The sequence below is a fragment of the Lycium barbarum genome, chromosome 1 (assembly GCF_019175385.1).
Source record: "Lycium barbarum isolate Lr01 chromosome 1, ASM1917538v2, whole genome shotgun sequence".
Lineage (NCBI taxonomy): Eukaryota > Viridiplantae > Streptophyta > Magnoliopsida > Solanales > Solanaceae > Lycium > Lycium barbarum.
In genome coordinates this window covers 96,274,885-96,302,829 of record NC_083337.1, presented here as the reverse complement: position 1 = coordinate 96,302,829, position 27,945 = coordinate 96,274,885, and the positions used below count along the sequence as shown (strand labels likewise).

At 39.3% G+C, this 27,945-nt stretch overlaps 1 protein-coding gene across 2 annotated transcripts; it reads right to left on the bottom strand.

Moving 5' to 3' along the window:
• LOC132641756 (uncharacterized) lies at positions 1-27,944 on the bottom strand. 2 transcript variants are annotated; one of them, XM_060358877.1, is made up of 3 exons: positions 27,480-27,944; positions 23,235-23,311; positions 1-289 (listed from the first exon to the last, which is right to left on the bottom strand). In XM_060358877.1, the coding sequence occupies exons 1-3, from the start codon at positions 27,894-27,896 to the stop codon at positions 193-195; spliced, it is 591 nt and encodes a 196-aa protein (XP_060214860.1). In that variant the 5' UTR covers positions 27,897-27,944; the 3' UTR covers positions 1-192. The 2 variants fall into 2 exon arrangements, with proteins under 2 accessions (XP_060214860.1, XP_060214923.1); XM_060358940.1 differs by lacking the exon at positions 23,235-23,311.
• Between the last annotated feature and the right edge of the window lies 1 nt (position 27,945).

The following is a 27,945-nucleotide window of genomic DNA, read 5'->3' as shown; positions in this document are numbered from 1 at the left end:
AAGATAATAATCATGTAAGTCTTACGATAATAAAATAGAAAAAGTGCGGAAATAAAGAAATACACCCAGGGTCTGGTCTAAGCCATACAAGAGCATCTAGAATTTGAAATATACAAGTATGGAAATATAATACTACATCAAATCTGTATATGTCTCAGGATGGGAAAGTAAGACATAAATAAGGAGGAGTCTTCAAGGAACTGACATCTCGTGCTCACCCTGTAGACTCGAAGAAGTCCTGACAGCGACTATCAGCCACAGGAGACAGAAAAAGATCCAACCTGGAACTCTGCACTCGTTAAAGAATGCAACAAGTGCAGATCAGTACAAAACCACAATACTGGTAGGTATCATAGGCCGTCCTCAATTAGTTAACATATATGCAGAAAGTAAATGAAAGATAGGCATGCTCACAATCAAGTACAAGTAAAAAACATATTCTCATCAACACGTATTAAGTCCTCAAGTGTCCATAATACAAGTCAGTATTCAACCGTCAGCTACCAACAAAATTACATGACTGATCCAATCTATAGGGAAGTATCTAAACCCGGGTGCTTCCAGTCTAATCATATCCAATCAAGCCTATTGTATAAGCATCTGATCCTAAGTGTTCCAAGTACTCATCTTAACCGATAATATATGCAATCATGTTTTCGATCAAGTAACCGCCACACAATAACAATACAATGACAACGATGATAACAAGTGCAAAGCAATGCAATGATACGAATATTATGAATGCAATGGCCATATATCAATAATGTGTGCACACATGCCTCGAGTGGAACATAATGTCTCGATAGTCATGACCCATGGGAAACCCATGACGTCTTCATATCACTCGCTCCGGAATGTCTCATCAGATCACGGGCACAATCAACATACAGGCCACATCGTCACCCCCTATCAAATGTGTTATATCCCGTATTTTATACGTTCGGACATTCCAAAGTAGTCGTGGCAAGTTAAGGGAAAGGCTACGTTCAAAAATTATTTTAATATATAAGTTGGTTATAAATATCAATTATGGATATTAGTGTTATGGAAATATTGAGAAACGTTAAGGGTAAAAAGGGAAGAGAACTCTAGGAAATAAAGAAAGGAGCATGTGGCCATTTCATAAGTGAAGGGGGCAAAGTGTAAATATGAAAGGGCTAAAGTGTAAAAAGAGAGAAGACACTTGGTCTTCTTTGACCAAGTAAGAAAATTCAAAGAAAAGAAAAGTCAAGAAAAAGGAAGAAAGTTCTAGAGAGGGGCATGTGCCCCTCACATGCTTGGGTATATATATATATATATGAGCTTGTCTTCCAATTCAAGACAAAAGAAGAAGAATAAAAGAAAAAAAAAGATGAAGAGAGTGCAAGGGTTTCGGCCATGGCTCTAGAAATTTAGCCATGGGAAATTGACCAAGGAAAATTATTTTCTCCTAGCTTTTCTACTAATTGGAAGATGCTCTTTAACATGGTGAAGTTGTTGGAGCAAGCAAGACACTTATATGGACAATTCATGAACCTTAACCAAGTGGAGAAGTTGAAGAAGAAAGGTGAGTTTTAATCTTGTCTTATGTGTTATGAAGGGTTTATATGTGTTGTAGTATGCTAAGATGGAAGTTTGCATGAAGAATATGTAAGTTTGCATGTGGCCGAATGGAAGTGGTATAATGTAGATGTGCCAAATCGATTTTATCTAGTAATTTGATTGTTGCGTTGTGAATTCTATGATGTGAAATGAATGAAAACCATGAGACCTTGCATGTTGTGTCTTGGCCGTGTGTATGTAGTATGTTGGCCGTGCATATGTTATGTGGTATAGAAAGAATGGAATAATTTATGAAATATGTTGGTTGTTGTTGTAACGTATAGAAATGAATGGAAAACTCATGAAAATATGCATGTTGTTGTGGAGGCCGAACATGGTGATATTTGAAAGTGTGAAAGTGAAAGTGTTATACTAGTTCTTAAACCTTAATTCTATTCCGTAGCCATGACACTAGTTTCTAAAAGACTCCAAAGCGTATGAATTGACGGTTATAATGCCCATAATTTCATTTTATGCTCTGTCTTAAAGCTATTTTGCGTTGGAAGTCTCGCCTTAAAATACTTGTTCCTTCCAGGCGAGACAAGGCGACCACGATTGTTCCATAATGTAATCGGAGGCTACCGACCTTACGTCACTCCGACGTGGAAATGGTTTTCTTGGACTCTCGAACATGTTGTATGCATGTTACGAGTATGTGTATATGATAAAACAACCAGAGCGCTATAGACGCTGATGTATGTACATGACACATGTATATGTATATGATAAAAGAGCCAGAGCGCTATAGATGCTAATATATGTACATGATGTATGTCTACGCATACGGGGAAGATGGAAATAAGGGCAGCGCGTTATAAACGCATATCCACCTGATCAGTTGGCATTATATGACATGATATCGTCCCGGACGCGGGATGCCCGGACGCGGGATGTGTATATTTATGGTTAAATGGATCGGCTGCCGACGCCTCGGCAATATGATATGTCTTATTTTTATATATACATATGAACAAGGAATGATTTTAAAGGAAAGCTAAGCATGCATGGTATCCGCCAAAGGGCATTTATATGTACAGGTTAACTTTCCACCTCATGACATGGGCTATGTCTCCTTTATGTTAGTATCCCTATTCTATACCTTCTGTATGTTATTATGCATGCCTTACATACTCAGTACATTGCTCATACTGACCCCTCTTCTTCGGGGGCTGCGTTTCATGCCGCGCAGGTACTCCCAGATGATTAGAAGAACTTACTGAAGGTGTTCCAGCGGAGATGGCGAACTCCATTTGTCCCGGAGAATTGCCAAGTCCAAGTATATGCTATGATGTTTTGTTCTATGTTAGAGACTTTGCAGACAAAGCAATGGGTATTGGGTTGTCAGTCTGTAAGCGGCTCCAGCAGCCGATATGCTATTATGTTTTATGTCACGAGTCCTACATGATGTCAGAGCTTACTTATGGAAAAAACAAAAATATTGGAGAGCTTACTATGTATTTCTTTCTTTACTGATTCAAGGGTTTCTATACGTAACAAGAGTCAGCGGGTTCGCTCGGCTCCAGATATGGGGTCGGGTGCCCATCACACCCTAGTAAAGTCGGGGTGTGACAAAGTGGTATCAGAGCAGGTCGGTCCCAGGGTTGTCTGCAAAGTCGTGTCCAGTAGAGTCCTGTTTATGGGTGTGAAGCCGGCCACATTTATAAACAGGAGGCTGCGGGGCATCTAGGAAATGTTGACCTTCTTTCTGTCTCAGATCGTGCGATAGAGCCAAGTCATAGGAAATAAGATTCCTTATACTAACTGTCAATTCTCGCAGACGCTCAGTGATGATGAAAGAAGACAAGTGCCGAGATGGCGAGCATGTGCCATAGAGTTGTACGTTCTGTAAGGCATTGATGACATTGGCCGTATACAGGTTTTGAATAATAGGAACAGTAAAGAAGGTTTTGCCAGAACGGGTACGCCCCACAGGAAGAAGTATGGGAAAGAAATACTGTGAATGGGTAATAAGTGAAATGTGTTGGTTCAGAAAGGTTATGGATTTGGGCGTGGCAACAAAGGTAAGGTCGCTACCATCGGGAATCTGGAAGCCCAAGACAGGAGGTAGTCATACACACAAGCGAAAGGTGAACATCGGGAACCAAAAGGGTAAAACGGTAATTACAAGAGAAGGGACGTGTTACGAAAATGTTTTGGGAACTGTAAGACTTTGACTTGCTCCAGAGCATGCAATAAAGGTCATGTGAGGAAGCTGACGCGAAAATATCTGCATTAAGGCACCGAATTTCAGTGAAGCTTTTGGGTTAAGCGTGCTCAGGTGGGAGCAATTCCATGATGGGTGACCCCCTGGGAAGTTTGTAAGGAATTTTACAAATTCTGACATAAAAGACAAATGGAAAACTGGAATAGCCTAAGTGGAACTACGGTATATAAGATGACGGGAGACCATGAGAAGACGCGTGAAACAAGGCAGACTAGCTCGGTAAAGAGACAGAAAATGCATCATAGCCCTGGAATTAGGATAGGCTTGAACAACGCTTGGAAGTATTTTGTGAACCAGTTGATCGTGAATATGTATGTATATACGAATGTGTAAGATATCCCGAATAATTGTATCGGTGGCGTGCGAGCCCCAGCAACCGAAACTACGAGAGGAAAGGTATTGATCACGTAAAGGTGCAGAAGTGCGAGTGACAGCAAGAATAAACGGTGCCACCGTCATAAGGTAAATCGTTATTATTTTACCGTAGGTTAGAATTGAAAGATTTAGTGCAGCGATACTTGGAAAAGAAAGAGAGTGTGAGTAAATGGAAGATAGGAAGCTTAAATGTCGGAAAAGGAGAAATGGGGGGAGGTTGAGAGTTGATTTCAACAAGTAGGTCTAAGTGAATGATGACCAGGGTAGAGGAATGTAAAGTAAGAGAAAGAATGCTTAGGATGGTGATGGTGTTGAGGTGACAGATCTGTAAAAGGACAAGTATGTAGCCATAGTAATATGCTTAGAGGTTTAAGAGAGTAACGGAACGTTTAAGAAATATGGGCACACAGCTACAATACGAACATGTAGTTAAGAAAGAATTACGGGCAAGTGAGCTAAGCAAGTGAAAGGACGAATAAGGGATAAAGGTATAAGCGAAGACTTCATTAAGGACGATGAGCATATAAGGAACCCCTTAAAGGGGGGGAGACCATATTGGGCGTACAAGGAATGACGATAGACGAAACGAGCACCAACACATGAAGTCAAAGACAAGTGTACCTGTATTGAGAGATACAAAAAAAAAAAAGGGGAGATTAAAGAGGAGTTGTGGTAAAGATCTAAAGGTGTGGCTTTTGTTAAGATATGGTCATGGAGCAGTAACAGAAGAGAGATGATCTGAGAAAGACAAGGATAATACGTTGGCCCAACAAAGTAGAAAACCCACAACACGGGAAGAAGATCCATGTAAAAACCGAGAAGTTCGATTATAAAGGGAATGAAGTAAAGGACAAGGAGTGAGCATGAAGGAAAGTACAACTACAAAGGGATCCTCCCGAAATATTATGACACCCCATAAGACCAGTTGAACATTCGAGGACGAATGTTCTAAAGGGGGGGAGGATGTTATATCCCGTATTTTATACGTTCGGACATTCCAAGGTAGTCGTGGCAAGTTAAGGGAAAGGCTACGTTCAAAAATTATTTTAATATATAAGTTGGTTATAAATATCAATTATGGATATTAGTGTTATGGAAATATTGAGAAAAGTTAAGGGTAAAAAGGGAAGAGAACTCTAGGAAATAAAGAAAGGATCATGTGGCCATTTCATTAGTGAAGGGGGTAAAGTGTAAATATGGAAGGGCTAAAGTGTAAAAAGAGAGAAGACACTTGGTCTTCTTTGACCAAGTAAGAAAATTCAAAGAAAAGAAAAGTCAAGAAAAAGGAAGAAAGTTCTAGAGAGGGGCATGTGCCCCTCACATGCTTGGGTATATATATATATATATATATATATATATATATATATATATATATTTATATATATATATATATGAGCTTGTCTTCCAATTCAAGACAAAAGAAGAAGAACAAAAGAAAAAAAAAAGATGAAGAGAGTGCGAGGGTTTCGGCCATGGCTCTAGAAATTTAGCCATGGGAAATTGACCAAGGAAAATTATTTTCTCCTAGCTTTTCTACTAATTGGAAGATGCTCTTTAACATGGTGAAGTTGTTGGAGCAAGCAAGACACTTATATGGACAATTCATGAACCTTAACCAAGTGGAGAAGTTGAAGAAGAAAGGTGAGTTTTAATCTTGTCTTATGTGTTATGAAGGGTTTATGTGTGTTGTAGTATGCTAAGATGGAAGTTTGCATGATGAATATGTAAGTATGAATGTGGCCGAATGGAAGTGGTATAATGTAGATGTGCCAAATTGATTTTATCTAATAATTTGATTGTTGCGTTGTGAATTCTATGATGTGAAATGAATGAAAACCATGAGACCTTGCATGTTGTGTGTTGGCCGTGTGTATGTAGTATGTTGGCCGTGCATATGTTATGTGGTATAGAAAGAATGGAATAATTTATGAAGTATGTTGGTTGTTGTTGTAACATATAGAAATGAATGGAAAACTCATGAAAATATGCATGTTGTTGTGGAGGCCGAACATGGTGATATTTTGGCAAATTGTAGTGAATTAATTCTACTTAATGTTTTAGTTGTTGTATTGAGAATTTCATGGTGAAAAATGAAGGTTTGGTGATTTAAGATGAAGTGGTAATCGTTATCGGAATAATGAAGAAATAATGCGACGCTAGCTTGAATTCGTATATTGCATAAGTAAGGTTGTTGATGAGAATTCTGAACCTAAAATAAGAGAAATGTGTTGTTAATTGTTATTGTTTTTGTTGGAGTTGGAAAGTCTTGAAGGAAGTAGTATGTTAATTAAAATTGTTATTATGATTGTTGGCATTGTTGTTGATAGTATTGCCGGGTTGAATTCCCGGGATTGTTGTTGATTAGAATTGGACAAGTTGAACTTGGTGGGATGGCACATTTACAGGGGAGATGCTGCCAAAATTTCGGCAGACGAAGTATTACTTCAAAGAATCAACTTCTAAAGGCTCTAATCAAGTTTTGGTAAACATGACCAATTTGTAGATTTTGGCGGGTTTGGAACGTGAATTTGGAGTCGCATAAGAAGCAGAAAAGGTATGTAAGGCTTCACCCTTCTTTCTATGTCATGTCTTAGATGTAATATGTTGAATAAGAACCTCGGGGACCCTTCTACCCTCCAGAATCCGCATCTAAAGTTTCCCCTTTTTCAATCAGAAGAATTGAACTAAAAAGTGTGCAAAATGTTGGAAGAATTTCCTAAACCTCTAGGACTCGCATAAATAGAACCCGACTACCCTAAAACCCTCACAAGTAACGCCATGACATGTAACATATGTAAATTTGGTGCGCCGCCTCATTTGATCCGAGGTGGGCCCACTGTTCCCGGATTTACCTTATTGTTCCGCTTGACTTACCTAGAAGCTGAATCCAAAAGAAACCTTCGATCCTTATCCCATTACCAAATGGCAAGTACTATATCTATCCCGACAAGAATACTTCTATGACGATAAAGATAGCTATGATGTCAGAAAAGAGAATATGCCCATGATAAGTACGACAAGAATGATTCCATGACTAAGAGTCTTGAGCTAAGAACCTAATGTGAATATGAAAGTGTTATACTTGTTCTTAAACCTTAATTCTATTCCGTAGCCATGACACTAGTTTCTAAAAGACTCCAAAGCGTATGAATTGACGGTTATAATGCCCATAATTTCATTTTATGCTCTCTCTTAAAGCTATTTTCCGTTGGAAGTCTCGCCTTAAAATACTTGTTCCTTCAAGGAGAGACAAGGCGGCCACGATTGTTCCATAATGTAATCGGAGGCTACCGACCTTACGTCACTCCGACGTGGAAATGGTTTTCTTGGACTCTTGAACATGTTGTATGCATGTTACGAGTATATGTTTATGATAAAAGAACCAGAGCGCTATAGACGCTGATGTATGTACATGACACACGTATATGTATATGATAAAAGAGCCAGAGCGCTATAGACGCTAATATATGTACATGATGTATGTCTACGCATACGGGGAAGATGGAAATAAGGGCAGCGCGTTATAAACGCATATCCACCTGATCAGTTGGCATTATATGACATGATATCATCCCGGACGCGGGATGCCCGGACGCGGGATGTGTATATTTATGGTTAAATGGATCGGCTGCCGATGCCTCGGCAATATGATATGTCTTATTTTTATATATACATATGAACAAGGAAAGATTTTAAAGGAAATCTAAGCATGCATGGTATCCGCCAAAGGGCATTTATATGTACAGGTTAACTTTCCACCTCATGACATGCGCTATGTTTCCTTTATGTTAGTATCCCTGTTCTATACCTTCTGTATGTTATTATGCATGCCTTACATACTCAGTACATTGCTCGTACTGACCCCTCTTCTTCGGGGGCTGCGTTTCATGCCGCGCAGGTACTCCCAGATGATTAGAAGAACTTACTGAAGGTGTTCCAGCGGAGATGGCGAACTCCATTTGTCCCGGAGAATTGCCAAGTCCAAGTATATGCTATGATGTTTTGTTCTATGTTAGAGACTTTGCAGACAAATCAATGGGTATTGGGTTGTCAGTCTGTAAGTGGCTCCAGCAGCCGATATGCTATTATGTTTTATGTCACGAGTCCTACATGATGTCAGAGCTTACTTATGGAAAAAACAAAAATATTGGAGAGCTTACTATGTATTTCTTTCTTTACTGATTCAAGGGTTTCTATACGTAACAAGAGTCAGCGGGTTCGCTCGGCTCTAGATATGGGGTCAGGTGCCCATCACACCCTAGTAAAGGCGGGGTGTGACAAAATGTGCCTTACATACATATATGCTACCACTCCTAGGCCACATCGTTACCCCCCTGTCAAATGTGCCTTATATATATACATAATCTGCCACCACCTAAGCCACATCGTCACCCCCTATCAAATGTGTCTTATCATCACCCCCTGTCATATATATACATATATATATATATATATATATATATATATATATATATATATATACATGTGCAAGATGAATGTGCAAATATAATTTCAATGTATGGAAACACAAGTATGGAAAGATACTCATATGTAAGCATGAAGATGACGACAACAAGATCTCATATAAACTACCAATGTGCCGCTCATGGACACCTCAAAATATCAAACTCATCTTATTCGTTCTCAGCAAGAGACCTCGGGAAACGTACACTCATTACGCTCCGGTAAATGACGTCGGATTTCACACTCTCTCACTTATCATCATCAGCACATAACCATGAAATTGTTACATCCCGTAGTTTTGTATGTTGAGATTCGAGCTACCTTTCAGGAGATATATGAGATTATCTTATGATTTTGAGGGTTAAGTTCATATAATAAGCCATGGAAGGATTGGAGGATAAGTGAATCAAGGAAATTAAAATTTATTGGGACTTTGAAGAAAATATGAGGGGCAATTTTTACCCAACTTGAAGAAAGAATATCTTTTAGTATATGAGGAGTTTTGAAGCAAAGCAAAAGCCTAAATTGAAGTTCATGAAGTCTAGTTTTCAACGCAACAATCTTCTTGTCGATAGTTCATCGAAGTAGAGAGTTATGGACGTTACAAGTTAGGCCGCCAGAGCAGAAAATTTCCCTATGCGAACGCGACCAATGGGCTGCGAATGCGAAGAGGAGGGATTTTCCCTTCGCGAAAGAGATCCAAGGCCACGAACGCGAAGGATGATACACAGATCAAGATCATAGTATGACACATAGATGTAGTTAAGGATATAAGAGTGTAAAGAGACATGCGTACTAGATTCCCATTAGTAAGTCGGAAGTGCCAGGTTGATTCTTATCCTTTTTCTTGTAGTATATGTTTATTATGTTACATTTCCGCCTTACATACTCAGTACACTATTCATACTGACGTCCTTTCTTGTGGATGCTACGTTCATGCCCGCAAGTGTAGATAAACGGGACGAGGATCTTCCACATTAGGCTGCTCTCAGGTACTAGTTTTGATTGGTGGGCTCCATTTTTTCCTAGAGCATTGCCGAGTCTAGTTTGTATATGTATTTTGTGTTAAGGGTATGTCAGAGGGCCCTGTCTCGACTAATGTACTTCAGTCATGTTCATAGAGTCTTTACAGACAGAATCTTGTATACTGCTTAGTTATGTTTTGTTAGTGGATATGTTGACGTCGTAGTCCCATTGTACATATACGTATGCATGATATTATGTTCATATTTAGTCTCTTCGGTCTTATGTTTCCATTCTAGAGTTAGAGAGTGTAAGTTACAGCTGGGTTCGCTCGGCCCTAGTAAGGTGCCGGGTGCCAGTCACGCCTTACCAAGGTTGGGGTGTGACAAAGTGGTATCCGAGCAGGTCTATCCTAGGGTTGTATACAAGCCGTGTCTAGCAGAATCTTGTTTATGGCATGCAATGCACCACACTTATAAACAGGAGGCTACAAGGTATTTAGGAAGATATCCTTTCTTTCCTATCTTAGATCGTACGATAGAACCATGCTATGAAGATTCTCTTTTCCTGACCATATGTTATAATTTCAGTAATGCCTATTAACTGAAAAGCAACGGCGGCCCAGAAGGACAAGGCAGTGGCCGGAAGAAAGATTGAACTGGAGCCGTCGGTAGATATAGAGGATGGCGGGTCCCAGAATGGAGTTCCATCCCGGAGCTATTATACCTCAACCGCTCCAGAGGGGCAGGAACTCCAGCACCCCCCGTTCCCCCACCTGATGCCTCGGGTCGGGAGGTACAAGAGGCTATTTGGTTGTTGACTCAGATAGTCGCCGCTCAGGCCCAGCGGCACGGTGTAGGTTACGGTGATAGAGCCGTTAGTGCTAGAGTCCCAGACTTTCTTAATTTGGCCCCTCTAGAGTACTTTGGGTCAAAACCAGAGGAGGACTCACAAAATTTTATAGATCAAATGATGAGGATGTTGCGAGTGATGCATGCTTCAGACACCGAGTCAGTGGAGTTAGCTTCCTACAGATTACGGGTTGTGGTTGTGTATTGGTATAATGCTCGGATGTCTTCTAGAGGGGCTAATGCACCTCCATCCGTGTGGCAAGACTTCGTAGATGCCTTTCATCGACATTATTTACAACCAGAGGTCCATCGGGCGAGAGTAGACAGATTCCTAACTCTTAGGCAAGAAAACAGAAGTGTGCGGGAGTATAGTCTCCAGTTCAACTCTTTGGCCAGGTATGCTCCCACTATTATAGCAGCAACGGAAGATCGAGTGCACCGGTTTGTGGCGGGACTCGAGCCGCATTTAATTAACTAATGTTCCACATCTGCTTTACTTGATGGTATGGACATTGCCCATATCCAGGCATATGCTCATAATCTAGAAGATCAGAAGAGACGGCAGTCTGAGGATTTGAATGAGGGTCAGTTTAAGAGAGCTAGATCTTCTAGTCAGTTATAGGATGTCAGGGGTAGTTTTAGGCCCCCACTTTCAGCTACTAGTATTCCTTCACCATCACGGAGGATGCGTTATGAAAGTCCAGCTTATTCTGAGTTAGGTCGAAATTCGAGGGCTTCGGATATTCAGCATCGGAGAGAATCAGCACAGAAAAGTATGCCCCTTCATAATGCAGTCAGTGTGGCAGAGCCCATTCTGGACGATGTCGTCAGGGCTCTGATGTATGTTATACATGTGGGGTTTCAGGTCACTATATGAGGGATTGCCCGATGAATGATAGAGGTGTTACGGCTCAGTCCACTAGATCAGTAGCAGCTTTAGCTTTCTCGGTACGCTTCCCAGAATGAGGCCCTCATACTTCAGTTAGCTGAGGCAGAGGTAGAGGTGGAGCATCTAGCTCTGGCGGTAGTAAGAACCGGAATACGTTTTGACTAGGAACCAGGATCAGGAGCAGTTACCCTATGTTGATACAAGTATATTTACTAGTTATGTGTGGCTAAACAGTTATTATTACTTATGGTGGCCGACGTGGTATTGTGCATTTTAGCTTATTGTGTCACAGGTTGGTAGTATTATAGTTACCGAGGAAACCCTACAGAAATTTCCATAGAGATCCCTAAGAGTTTAACATTTGAGGACGAATGTTTTTAAGGGGGGGGGGGGGGGGGGGAGAATGTTACACCCCGTAGTTTTGTATGTTGAGATTCGAGCTACCTTTCAGGAGGTATATGAGATTATCTTATGATTGTGAGGGTTAAGTTCATATAATAAGCCATGGAAGGATTGGAGGACAAGTTAATCAAGAAAATTAAAATTTATTGGGACTCTGAAGAAAATATGAGGGGCAATTAAGGCCCAACTTGGAGAAAGAATATATTTTAGTATATGAGGAGTTTTGAAGCAAAACAAAATCCTAAATTGAAGTTCATGAAGTCTAGTTTCCAATGCAACAAACGGCTCATCTATAGGACATCAGAGTAGAGAGTTATGGACGTTACAAGTTAGGCTGCCAGAACAGAAAATTTCCCTACGCGAACGCGACCAAGGGGCCGCGAACACGAAGAGGAGCAGGGATTTACCCTTCGCGAACGCGACCCAAGGTCGTGAACGCGAAGGGTAAATTTTGAGTCAGTGGAAACCAACTCTAGAACCTTATAAAAGGGGTTACCCACCCCCCTACCCCCATTTTCATCCAAACACCCTCCACAAACATCCCCAAACCTCTAGAATGTTCTCCCAACTTCCGCCCATAAAATCTTAGCCCAAATCAAGTAAAACCTCGGGATTTAGGTTCGGATAGCGTATAGTTGTGATTATAATATCGTATTGCGGTAAATCTTGGCTTGGATTCAAGGTGAATATTAAAGATATTGTTGTTCTAGTGAGGACCTTATTAATATTAATTTAGGTTTATTTATGGAGATAAAGTTATTAAATAGTCGTATTACAAGTTGGTTAGTTGAGAAATTTGAAAAACATTGTGTGGGATGTTTTATGGAATATATTGGTATGGATAATGGTGTTGATGATGTTGGTATTGTTGTTGTTGATTGGTTGTTGATATTGTGATTTCGGGTTAGGCATATAAACAAGTGAGATGATGCCCGAATTTTGGCACATTCTAAATGAATTTAAATTGAGGGCCTAAGACTAGCGTATGAGGATGAGCCTAACAATAGTGTGAATTTTTTTATATGAAGATTACGAGACTACGAACGATCTTAAGTAATTTGCAAGACATGGAGTAAGTTGGAAAGTCGAGAAGTGAGTTTCGTATGTTAAGGCTAAACCTCCTTCTTTCTTAAGGCATGATCCCTTTGTTGTGAACCTATATATGATATCCTCAATAACCCTATTTCAAAAAAAAAGTACCAAAGCTTACAATTCCCGATGTTATTGTGATATCATTGAACTTGTTTCATGGCTATTAATGTTATTCATTAATGTTGATCTCACCTTATGATTTTGTTCCTTCAAGATGAGATGTGTCACACCCAGACTTTACTAGGGTGTGATGGGCACCCGACCCCATATTTGGAGCCGAGCGAACCCGCTGACTCTTGTTACGTATAGAAACCCTTGAATCAGTAAAGAAAGAAATACCTAGTAAGCTCTCCAATATTTTTTTTCTTTTCATAAGTAAGCTCTGACATCATGTAAGACTCGTGACATAAAACATAATAGCATATCGGCTGCTGGAGCCGCTTACAGACTGACAACCCAATACCCATTGCTTTGTCTGCAAAGTCTCTAACATAGAACAGAACATCATAGCATATACTTGAACTTGGCAATTCTCCGGGACAAATGGAGTTCGCCATCTCCGCTGGAACATCTTCAGTAAGGTCTTCTACTCATCTGGGAGTACCTGCGCGGCATGAAACGCAGCCCCCCCGAAGAAGAGGGGTCAGTACGAGTAATGTACTGAGTATGTAAGGCATGAATAGTGACATAATGAAGGAATATACAGTATGAATAATAACGGAATAGACATATGGAGCTTATCTTGGGACAGAAGTAACCTGTACATATGAATGCCTTTCAGGCAGATGCCATGCATGCTTAGTCCTTTTTTTCAGAAAAACAATACTTCTTATTTACATGTACAGAAAACAGAACATTTCAGAAAACGGTGTCCTTTATTTACCTCCACAGACGCCGAGTACATCGGCTCTCCCACCCCCTTCCCCAACAGTGTCCCAACATATTATATATATATCACATATACAGACGCCGTATTCGGCTCTCCCATATCCCGCGTCCGGGCATCCCGCGTCCGGGCATCCCGCGTCCGGGACAAAATCCAGCTTAATCAGGTGGTGATATAACAGTGGCCCTTCCCCTTTTCCCATGTACATATACATATACATATTCACATTCATATACATATGTCATACCATTGGCATGCATGAGAGCCCAAAGAAAGTCATGTGTCCATCGGAGTGACGTAAGGTCGGTGACCTCCGATTACATTATGGAATAATCATGGTCACTTTGTCTCACCTTGAAGGAACGATAATTATAAGGAGAGACTAGCAACGAAAGATAGCATTAAGAGAAGACATAGGATAAGATCATAAGCCTTTTAAAACATTACCTCATATACTTTAGAGTCTCTTAGGACATGGAATCATAATAAGGAATAGAATTGAAATCATGAACTAACTCGTTGTCCTTATATTCATATTAGATCATTAACTTATGACTTTTAGACATGGAACCATTCTTGTCATAGTCATCATAGACATATTCTTATCATTGTCATCATAGAGGTACTCTCATTAGAATAGTTACAAAACTTGTCATTTGATCGATGGAACAATAAAGAGGAATCCGAGAGCAACGGGCCCACCTCGGGTCTAATGAGGCGGCGTACACAATTTACGCATGTTACATGTCATGGCGTTACTTATGAGGGTTTTAGGGTAATCGGATCCTATTTACGCGAGTTCTAGAGGTTTAGGAAGTTCTTCCAACATTTTACACCATTTTTAATTCAATTCCACTGAATGAAAAAGGGGAAACTTTAGGCGCGGATTCCGGAGGGTAGAGTTATCCCCGAGGCTCATATCCAATATATTACGTCTAAGACATGCCATAGAAAGAAGGGTGAAGCCATACATACCTTTTCTGCTTCTTATGCGACTCCGAAGTCACGTTCCAAATCCGCCAAAATCTACAAATTGGTCATATTTACCAAAACTTGATTAGAGCCTTTAGAAGTTGATTCTTTGAAGTAACACTTTGTCTGCCGAAATTTCGGCAGCATTTCCCCTGTAAATATGCCATCCCACCAAGTTCAACTTGGCCAATTTTAATCAACAACAATCTCGGGAATTCGACCCGGCCAAACTATCAACAATACCACAATTCTTATCGACATTCCATTCAACATACATTCCAACATTAGTAGCTCTTTTTACATAATCCAACGACATTTTCTTTCTTCCATATTCATGAAATATAACCACCACACATCAACAATATTATTCATGCAATTATAAGGAACCACACCAAAGTCACACTAACTCCTTCGATAATCCACAAACAAGCACAACTTCATTTTTAACCCCTTAAATTCTCATTTTTCATCATGAAATCCGTAACACAACAATTAAATTACTAAATAAAAATTAACTCACCATCTCTACACAACACTATGTCATTCGGCCACCACACCACACACATAGCCACACTTCAACATGCATGATCTCATGTTCCTCATCCATTTTACATCATGGAATTCACAACACAACCATCAAACTAGTAAATAGAATCATTTCATCTTTTCTACATAACAACACATCATTCGGCCAACACAACACATAACATTTCCATACTTTTCATTCATTCCTATACATCACAACATGCATAACCATCCATAATACATATAAGAAGATTGGATTCTTACCTTTTTCCTTCAACTTCTCCTTTAATTATGATCATGAGCTTGCAACAAAGAGGGGGTTTCTTGCTCCAATACTTGTACCATGTTAAAGAGGACCATAATTTTAGTAGGAATACATGAAGAAACAATTTTTTTGGACAAGATTTCATGGGGTGGGTTTGGCACCCTCTTGGCCGAATGGCCTTGAGTTGCTCCCCCTCCTTTCTTTTGTTTTTTGTTCTTGCTTTCTTCATCTAAAAGATGAACTATCAATATATATATATATATATATATATATATATATATATATATATATATATATATATATATATATATATATCCTCCACCACCTTTATATTTGCACTTAGGTCCCTCTCTAGAATTTTCTTCTTTTTTCTTTGCTTGACTTTTCTCACTTGGTCAAAGAAGACCAAGTGTCTTCCCTTTTACACTTTAGTCCATCCATATTTACACTTTGCCCCCTTCACTTATAAAATGGTCACATGCTCCTTTTTTTTTTTATTTCCTAGGGAATTCTTCCATTTTCTTGAATACTTGTGAAATTACCATTTTACCATTTTGTGAGTTTCTCTTTTTACCCTTAACCTTTCTCAATATTTCCATACAGTAATATTCATAAATAATATCCATAACCAACTTGTACATTAAAATAATTTTTGAAAATGGTCTCGCCCTTAACTTTCCACGACGACTTTGGAATTTCCAAACACATAAGATACGGGCTATAACATCCCCCCCCCCCCCTTTAGAGCATTCGTCCTAGAATGTTCAACTGACCTTGTGGGGTCTTGTAGCACTTCGGAAGGGGGTTCCTTTATAATTTCCCTTTTCTCCATGTCCATTCTATATCTGTTATCCTATTTTCCTTGCTATCAAACTTCTGGATCTTTACATGAGTCCTCATTCCATGTCATGGGTTTCTTTTATAGCTGCTCTCTCCATCATGCTCGTTCCTTATCCTTTACCTTATTTTTATTATAATCGAACTCCTTGACCTTTCATGAGTCATTGCTCCATGTCATAGGTTTTGCTAACTTACTGTGTCACCTCATTATCCTTGTTCCTTCCGGGTCCTTTCTTTTCTATTATTGTCTCGTCACCGCACCTTAACGGTAGTCATGTCTTAGTACGCAATCCTTACTTGACGATCCAATATAGCCGTAGGCTATTTCTTTATCCGCAGGTCTATCTCTTACTACACTCATTGTTATTTCGCTTCTACTCTTCTCCCAAGTTTCTTGCGACATGCCGACATATTTTAAACTTTGATTCCAAGCTAATAGATTTCCTCTTTTTTTTTTACACTTGATAGTGTTGCAATTCCTTTTTAGGTCTAATATGGTCTCCCCCCCCCCCCCCCCCCCCCTTTAGGGGACCCCTTATATGCTGACCGCCTTCGAGTATCTTCCTTCTCTTGCTATGTCTTCATATGGGTTTTAAACTTAGAAACTATTCCTTTGGCCCTACTTATTGGAATCGATCCTTAAACTCCTCATTTTTTCCTTTTGATCTATATTGCCACACTCTATCCCTTCTCACACCTATCTTTTTAAATTCTTGGCCCAAGTAGTCTCGTGTCTCGTCGATAGTTTCTCTCGGGTTTTCCCTCACTACCTTTTCTTACTTTTCTTTCACTGCGATTTCTTATCGTTGACCCTTCCGTGCCCTCTGGTCTCCTTATATGCCAATAGTCCTTTATGAAGTCTGCGTTTATACCTTTATCCCTTATTCGTCCTTTCACTTGCTTAGCTCACTTGCCCGTAATTCTTTCCTAACTATATGTTTGTATTGTAGCTGTGAGCCCATATTTCTTAAACGTTCCGTTACTCTCTTAAACCTCTAAGCATATTACTATAGCTACATACTTGTCCTTTTACAGATCTTTCACCTTAACACCATCACCATCCTGAGCATTCCTTCTCTTAATTCACATTCCTCTACCCTGGTCATCATTCACTTACACCTACTTGTTGAAATCAACTCTCAACCTCCCCACATTTCTCCTTGTTTCCTTTTACCTTATGACGGCGGCACCATTTATTCTTGCGGTCACTCGCACTTCTGCACCTTTGCGTGATCAATACCTTTCTTCCCGTAGTTTCGGTTGTTGGGGCTCGCACGCCACCGATACAATCATATGCGGGATATCTTACAAATTCATATATACATACATATTCACTGTCAACTAGTTCACAAAATACTTTCAAGCGCTGTTCAAGCCTATCCTAACCCCGGGACTGTGGTGCACTTTCTGTCCTTTCACCGAGCTAGTCTGCCTTGTTCTACGTGTCTTCTTATGGTCTCCAGCCATCTTATATGCCGTAGTTTCACGTAGGCTATTCTAGTTTTCCTTAGATTACCCTAGCTTTTCATTTGTCTCTTACGTCTCAATTTATAAAACTTCTTGTCAACTTCCCAGGGGGTCACCCATCATAGGATTGCTCCCACCTGAGCACGCTTAACCCAAAAACATCGCTGGAATTCGGTGTCTTAATGCTGATATTTTCGCGTCAGCTCCCTCACATGACCTTTATTACCTGTTCCGGGGCAAGTCGAAGTCTTACAGGCTCCGAAACATTTTCGTAACACGTCCTTTCTTTTATAATTACCGTTTTGCCCTCCTTCATTTCCAATGTTCACCTTCCGCCTGTGTATATAGCTACCCCCTATCCTGGACTTCCAGATTCTCGTTAGTAACGTTCACACCTCCGTTGCCATACCAAATCCACGACCTTTCTGGAACAACGCATCTCACCTATTGTCGGTTTGCAATATTTCCTTTCCACACGCCTTCCTGTTAGGCGTATCCATTCTTACAGAGTCTCCTTTACCATTCCTACTCTTCACAGTCTGTACGTAACAATTATCGACGATACTTTACAGAACATACGGCTGTATGACAATATTCCAGCCATTCAGGACTTCCTGTCCCAAGTAACAGAACAATTATCCAGGCTTACCTTTGTAACTTGCCATCTCGTCACTTGTCTTCTTTCGTCACCACTAAGTGTCTGCGAAAATCGACGGTTAGTATAAGGAATATTATTTCTTAGGACTTGGCTCTCTCGCACGATCTAAGACAGAAAGAAGGTCAACATTTCCTAGATTCCCCGCAGCCTCCTGTTTATAAATGTGGCCGGCTTCACACCCATAAACAGGACTCTACTGGACACGACTTTGCAGACAACCCCTTAGACCGACCTGCTCTGATACCACTTTGTCACACCCCGACTTTACTAGGGTGTGATGGGCACCCGACCCCATATTTGGAGCCGAGCGAACCCGCTGACTCTTGTTACGTATAGAAACCCTTGAATCAGTAAAGAAAGAAATACCTAGTAAGCTCTCCAATATTTTTTTTCTTTTCATAAGTAAGCTCTGACATCATGTAAGACTCGTGACATAAAACATAATAGCATATCGGCTGCTGGAGCCGCTTACAGACTGACAACCCAATACCCATTGCTTTGTCTGCAAAGTCTCTAACATAGAACAGAACATCATAGCATATACTTGAACTTGGCAATTCTCCGGGACAAATGGAGTTCGCCATCTCGGCTGGAACATCTTCAGTAAGGTCTTCTACTCATCTGGGAGGGACAGAAGTAACCTGTACATATGAATGCCTTTCAGGCAGATGCCATGCATGCTTAGTCCTTTTTTTCAGAAAAACAATACTTCTTATTTACATGTACAGAAAACAGAACATTTCAGAAAACGGTGTCCTTTATTTACCTCCACAGACGCCGAGTACATCGGCTCTCCCACCCCCTTCCCCAACAGTGTCCCAACATATTATATATATATCACATATACAGACGCCGTATTCGGCTCTCCCATATCCCGCGTCCGGGCATCCCGCGTCCGGGACAAAATCCAGCTTAATTAGGTGGTGATATAACAGTGGCCCTTCCCCTTTTCCCATATACATATACATATACATATTCACATTCATATACATATGTCATACCATTGGCATGCATGAGAGCCCAAAGAAAGTCATGTGTCCATCGGAGTGACGTAAGGTCGGTGGCCTCCGATTACATTATGGAATAATCATGGTCACTTTGTCTCACCTTGAAGGAACGATAATTATAAGGAGAGACTATCAACGAAAGATAGCATTAAGAGAAGACATAGGATAAGATCATAAGCCTCTTAAAACATTACCTCATATACTTTAGAGTCTCTTAGGACAAGGAATCATAATAAGGAATAGAATTGAAATCATGAACTAACTCGTTGTCCTTATATTCATATTAGATCATTAACTTATGACTTTTAGACATGGAACCATTCTTGTCATAGTCATCATAAACATATTCTTATCATTGTCATCATAGAGGTACTCTCATTAGAATAGTTACAAAACTTGTCATTTGATAGATGGAACAATAAAGAGGAATCCGAGAGCAACGGGCCCACCTCGGGTCTAATGAGGCGGCGTACACAATTTACGCATGTTACATGTCATGGCGTTACTTATGAGGGTTTTAGGGTAATCGGATCCTATTTACGCGAGTTCTGGAGGTTTAGGAAGTTCTTCCAACATTTTACACCATTTTTAATTCAATTCCACTGAATGAAAAAGGGGAAACTTTAGGCGCAGATTCCGGAGGGTAGAGTTATCCCCGAGGCTCATATCCAATATATTACGTCTAAGACATGCCATAGAAAGAAGGGTGAAGCCTTACATACCTTTTCTGCTTCTTATGCGACTCCAAATTCACGTTCTAAATCCGCCAAAATCTACAAATTGGTCATATTTACCAAAACTTGATTAGAGCCTTTAGAAGTTGATTCTTTGAAGTAACACTTTGTCTGCCGATATTTCGGCAGCATTTCCCCTGTAAATATGCCATCCCACCAAGTTCAACTTGGCCAATTTTAATCAACAAAAATCTCGGGAATTCGACCCGGCCAAACTATCAACAATACCACAATTCTTATCGACATTCCATTCAACATACATTCCAACATTAGTAGCTCTTTTTACATAATCCAACGACATTTTCTTTCTTCCATATTCATGAAATATAACCACCACACATCAACAATATTATTCATGCAATTATAAGGAACCACACCAAAGTCACACTAACTCCTTCGATAATCCACAAACAAGCACAACTTCATTTTTAACCCCTTAAATTCTCATTTTTCATCATGAAATCCGTAACACAACAATTAAATTACTAAATAAAAATTAACTCACCATCTCTACACAACACTATATCATTCGGCCACCACACCACACACATAGCCACACTTCAACATGCATGATCTCATGTTCCTCATCCATTTTACATCATGGAATTCACAACACAACCATCAAACTAGTAAATAGAATCATTTCATCTTTTCTACATAACAACACATCATTCGGCCAACACAACACATAACATTTCCATACTTTTCATTCATTCCTATACAACATGCATAACCATCCATAATACATATAAGAAGATTGGATTCTTACCTTTTTCCTTCAACTTCTCCTTTAATTATGATCATGAGCTTGCAACAAAGAGGGGGTTTCTTGCTCCAATACTTGTACCATGTTAAAGAGGACCATAATTTTAGTAGGAATACATGAAGAAACAATTTTTTTGGACAAGATTTCATGGGGTGGGTTTGGCACCCTCTTGGCCGAATGGCCTTGAGTTGCTCCCCCTCCTTTCTTTTGTTTTTTGTTCTTGCTTTCTTCATCTAAAAGATGAACTCTCAATATATATATATATATATATCCTCCACCACCTTTATATTTGCACTTAGGTCCCTCTCTAGAATTTTCTTCTTTTTTCTTTGCTTGACTTTTCTCACTTGGTCAAAGAAGACCAAGTGTCTTCCCTTTTACACTTTAGTCCATCCATATTTACACTTTGCCCCCTTCACTTATAAAATGGTCACATGCTCCTTTTTTTTTTTTATTTCCTAGGGAATTCTTCCATTTTCTTGAATACTTGTGAAATTACCATTTTACCATTTTGTGAGTTTCTCTTTTTACCCTTAACCTTTCTCAATATTTCCATACAGTAATATTCATAAATAATATCCATAACCAACTTGTACATTAAAATAATTTTTGAAAATGGTCTCGCCCTTAACTTTCCACGACGACTTTGGAATTTCCAAACACACAAGATACGGGCTATAACAAGATGTGTTCATGATGATGGTTCCATAATAATAACCCAACGAGTTTAGGAACAGGTTCTTAAGAAATGTTTTGTAGGACATGAATAGAGTGGTAGTAGAGGATCCCTAACGCGGTATTTAATGTTTGAAGAGAGGTTTATGTTGTATCTTAGGATTTGGTTATTGTCCAATCAAACGGGAAGAAGTACTAATGGCCTGAGTTATGCTTATAAGTCTTATGTGATTATGTAGACCCTACGGGTTAAGTGATGACCCTGAGAAGTGCATAGATATTACTTGTAGAAGTTTGGTTAAGATGTCGATTATAATTACCACTGGTCTACGACCAGTCGGGCAGATGTTACCACCGGGCTACGGCCGGTGGGCAGATATGTGTTACCATCGGGCTACGGCCGGTTAGGCAGATATATGTTTACCACTGTGTTGTGGCTGGTTGGGCAGTTATTACCACTGAGCTACGGCCGGTTGGGCAGTTACCACTGATCAGTCGGGCAGTTGCGCTCTACCGTCGAACGATAATCAAACGGGCAGTTACAACCGCGCTACGGCCGGTCAGGCAGTTACCACTGATCAGTTTAGCAGGTAGCACCAGGATGATACGCAGATCAAGATCACAGTATGATACATAGATGTAGTTAAGGATATGAGAGTGTAAAGAGACATGCGTACTAGATTCTCATTAGTAAGTTGGAAGTGCCGGGTTGATCCTTATCCTTTTTTTTGTAGTATATGTTTATTATGTTACATTTCTGCCTTACATACTCGATACACTATTTGTACTGACGTCCTTTCTTGTGGACGTTGCGTGCATGCCCGCAGGTGTAGACAAACGGGACGAGGTTCTTCCACATTAGGCTGATCTTAGGTACTAGTTTTGATTGGTGGGCTCCACTTCTTCCTAGAGCATTCAAGTCTGGGTTGTATATGTATTTGTGTTAAGGGTATGTCGGGGGCCCTATCCCGACTTATGTACTTCAGTCATAGGCTTTGTAGACAGATTCTTGTATACAACTTAGTTATGTTTTGTTAGTAGATATGTTGACGTCGTAGTCCCATTGTACATATACGTATGTATGATATTATGTTCATATTTAGTCTCTTCGGTCTTATATTGTCATTCGAGACTTAGAGAGTGTAAGTTACAGCTAGGTTCGCTCGGCCCCAGTAAGGTGTCGGGTACCAGTCACGCCTTACCAAGGTTGGGGTGTGACAAAATCAACGTATCATGGCAATGCGTGTTAATACAATACAACATAATATCAACAATAAGGCTACACAAGAAGTCACAGTGGAACCACAATTCTCATCTCAAAATCAATCAGGTAAAGTACCGCAATATCATGGCCATGATATACCACTAATCACAAGTATCCCAAGTCTCAACTTGGCGACAAGCCAATAAGTAAAATAGAACAAGACAAGTCAATAATACAACGGGGTAGCTAGCCCCCAACTCACACAACAGGGCCCAACCTAAGACAACATCCATCCCATCTTCATACTCGAAGGTTCACATGCTTTCTCCAACACAAGTAACTATACATATGCTTCGCTAACCGAAGTCTAACTAGAAGGTAAGTCGTAACCTACGTGGATGGCCGAACAGCAATACACCAACAATCACTCCTTAGCCTTGCCCTTCCGCTGAGTTTCAAGGTCAAGAAAGTCTAGGCATATTCGAAATTTAGATTAGAAATCATGAAGATCGATACCTATTTTGCTATCATTCAAATTAGGCCAAACCAACCCTAGAATTTAGGGAAACGGGGCCCACAAGGTCAAAACAATAAATTCGGGGGTAAAATATCCAATTAAACACTAGGTGATCAAAACCCATCAAGTAATTGCTAAATTAGCTCAAGGATTCATCCTATTTAGAAATTCAATTAAAACCCCAATTTTGTGTATAAACCCTAACTCTTAGATTCAAGAATTCAACACTAATAATGGAAAATATATGATTAACAACCTTAGATACATCATATTCTAGCGTAAATCCAATCAATTTCATCATTAAAAAGCCTAGATAGAATGTCCATTAAATCCACTTTTATCTTCCATTACTAAGGAGCTAATAAGGAAAGAGGAGTTCTAAGATAATTAGGAACAATGAATTAGTAAGGAGATTATCAAGACTTACCACCAAGGATTTCCCCCAGGAATCTTCTAGAACAGTTCCCAAAAGCTCAATTTTCGTAATGGTGATAAATGATAGACTAAAGGCTTTTAATACACACTTAAAGAAAATAACATGCCCAATACCGTAATGGTGGCGTCGGGACCGCCATGGAGCCACCGCCCCAACGTTATCACAGACCGTCGGGACGGTCTGGGCAAAAATAGGCTTGGGTGGCCATTCCACCGGGACGGCACTGGTGCCGCTCTGGCGGACACCAGGTACCAGAATCCTAAATATCTTTCCAAGTCTCAATCGAAATCCCAACCAACTCCCGAGGCCATCTGCTCACAACCTATATACACAGACCCACATAACAATACGTTACGAAAGAACTCGTGGCCTCGGAAGGTCTCGTTGACCGAGTCAACCCCCGATACCTCATGTCCAACTTCCCAACCCAAGTCCCAAAATGCATCCGAGTGCATTGGGAACCAAACCAGATATACACACAAGTTCTAAGCGATCATTCGGACCTCTCGAAATCAATGGATTTCCAAAAAAGGTCCGTTTACCCAAAAGTCAACTTTGAGTCAACTCTTTTTCGCTTTAAGCCCAAATTTCATAAAAGATCGCCCGAATCAAATCTAAACACCTCGAGAAGCATGTCAACGGTCTTCTCAAGTCAAAAGTGAGATAACCAAGCTCGGGAAAGGGTCAAAAGGGTCGGAAATGCAATAACAACCAAACGGGTCATTACATGATCGTATGAGGAAGTTCTAGTAGCGATAAAAAAACCAATAAGTCCATAATACTAAGGAAGAGTTCTACAGTATCAAGAATGTGGAAAAGATTGCATAGGAAGAAAAAGTAGAAACGAGGCATTGAAGCTTGACATTTGGAAGAGTTTACCAGGATTTGAGGTATGTCTGCTTCGAAAACCTTTTTTGACAATTAAAGTCTTTTGAAAAAAGGCTTTATGCATGTGTGTAACAAACTTGCATCCAATCTCCATACTATTGAACTTGGAATTCAAACGATGATTTTAATCTGATTTACCCTCAGTATGGGCTTTAACTTGAAACTTCATTAATGGTTTTTTAACATGATTTCTAAATCGAGTAATGGCTTTAGAATACCATTAGCCAAATATGAATATGAATGATAAAAAACGATTTGGCTAATATGTCATGATTTATAAGAACGTTATGAACTAATTGATGTTGAATTGTGTGGCCTTGCTATTGTGGGAGGACAAGTAGTCGTTTGGATCCTAATGTATCGAACAATCTTGTTATTCAGGAAGACAAGTAGCCATCGTGAGTTGGCGCTCTGGTGCGTCGCTTATGAACCGTTGGTGTGCAATTGAGGATCTCTCATCTATTGGTATGATTTATCCTTTGCTTGCATGTTGATAATTTATTGATTTGGTATGATGTTTGTTGGCACGATTAAACTCTCAAACATGATGAACTGAAACTGAATAATTACTTCATTGTTGATTTTATTGAGTTTCATGATTTACTCTGTCTATTGGTTTGAACTGTTTTATTGATTTCGTTTCACTATATTTATTATGATGATTACTTTTGTTATTTAAAATTTTCCTCTACACTCATTGAGTACCCGGTAATCAGGCATACCCTTGTTGTATATTGATGGTCTGTTAGATAACATAGAAGAAGAGGTAGAGGAGATCGCGTGGACTTGGATAATTGCTGCTTTCAGACTTTTGGTGCTCCCACATGCTTGTTCGTGGGACTCCATTTATCTATTCTTTTATTCATGAAATTTCAGGTTGGCCTGAATTATTTTATTGTTTTATTCTTCGTAGAAGCTCTATAGACAAGTGTTAGTATTGTGGGCATCTGGTACAGTCATTGGTTTGATTTGTTGGGATGCCAAAAACCAGATTATTTATTAGAGTATTGATTCACTAGCATTGATTTTTAATCTAAATTCAGGATAGTTATTAAATTATGTCTTGAATTTAATTATGCATTAATGAATCATTAAATGAGAATAGGGCATTATTTGGTAATTTGTTATCTCTATAAGATGTTTTCGTGTGATTCCTTAGCATTGGATGTCTGTTGTGCCAAGGTCGAGTTTGGAGTGTGACATGTATACCTTTATAACCTTTTGAATATCCTTGTGCTCATCTTAGAGCCTGAACGAGAGCATAATACTTAGTAGAACTTTTCAAGACTTTTACCTTTTATTTGGTTTTGATTAATTATCTGCATTAAACATGTCTATTATTTTGCTTGAACTCCGATAGCTGCTTAAGTGATGTTAATTGTTAATTAAATGTCTATGCTTCTCGTTCCTTGCTCTTTTCTCCTTTATCTCTCTAATTATACTATACAGGTGAAAGGTAGTGTTGTCTTTTTTAGTAACACTCTCCATACTCTCTCTATTGAGAGAGGTCTATGATAACCTGTACACGTGATTATTGTACTCATGCTACACTTACTGCATTTTTTGTGCCGGTTCAAATTCTAGCACTACCGAAGTTTGTGATTGAGTTTCCTAACGTGACTCAACCTTCAGTGGTAAGCCACTTGCCTTCTATCGCTACGGCCACGATGTTATTTCTACTTTAAATTATTGTACTTCCTTTATTAGACATTATACATATTCAAATAAGTTGTAATCCTATTCTTAGTTTGCTCATAACAAGCAACACTAGTTCTTGGGTTATTTGTTTGGGTTTTACTTTCATATTGTACTAGATTGTTACCTTTATTTATAATATTATCGACAGTTCGACTTTAAATATTTTGCTTCCGCTTAATAAATTTGGGTTGACGAATGCCTTGATTCGCCTAGCTTGGGATAGTCGAGTGTCATCATGACTATGAAAATTTGGATCGTCACCTTATTTTTTTTCCTTTGTTATCACTTCAAAAAATTCTACAAACGTTATATTTATTGTATCTCACATGGGAATAATTTTGTCTTAAAAAATTCACATTTCTAATATATATAAGTGTGAAGAGAGGACTAACACAGCAATACAAATTTATACCAAAAGCTATAGAAATTGTACATTTTAACCAACTACTTTTTTATCCCACGTGTACATATGTCATAGTACTGAATATTTATCTCTTCTCATGTATACACGTATGTACTTCAAATTTAATTCTCCGACACATTTATTTCTTTTGTGCACTTATACTTGTTGACTTTTGACTTTTCAAGTTCTTTAAGAAATAATAAATGAAGTACTCCTTCCGTTCCATATTACTTGACCACATTACTAAACTACTTTTTTATCTCACGTAGACATATGTCATAGTACTGAATATTTATTCTCTCCTCATGTATACATATATGCACTTCAATTTTAAATCCTCGACAACAAGTCAACATTAATAAAAATATATGTCCAAATTACTTGTTCATTTACAAAACCAAGATAAAATTAATTAAATATTTCCCATCATATCCTCTCCGTCCCATATTAATTGGCCACATTACTAAAAATATATGTCCAAATTACTTGCGGATTTTCACAGAAACTAAGAGCAACATAACTTGCAGATTTTGTTGGATTAGGTATTAAATGCAGCTTCTACCCATTGACGAATAGGTTAGAAAAAAAGTGTAACTTACCAAAAACAGCAACAGGCAAGAAGCTTCACATAAGTAATTGAAAGAAAGCAGTTCAAAGTTTCCTACTTTCCTGTGTATATTTTTCTGTGTGCACATACCTCAACGACTTTAACTGTAGAAGTATTTGAGTTGCAACCAGCTAACCACCGGCTAACCTCACCCTTCCGTGGAGCACCTCGATATACCATAGCATTCTGTAAATCAACAGGAAATTTGACATTCAGATCAATCATTGGCGTCGCCCTTGTATCAACATTCCTTTCACTTCCATCAGTTGATATATTGCCTGTTGTATTCTTCTGGCTACTTTCAGCTGACTTATCATCTTTCAGAATAATTTTTTCTGCTTCATTGGATCTATTTATATTGACACAAGAATTCTGAAATGTCCTAAGGTAATCCAAGGAGGGCACAACCGGGTACAGGAATAAATGAACAACTGAAACCAATGTCACAATTGAAGCAACTGCAGCCACTGTGGACCATGAACACTTCCATTTCTGGATAGAGAACATGATCCCCTAGACAACCTTCTCTTCCTATTAGAGTTCAAATTCAAATCTT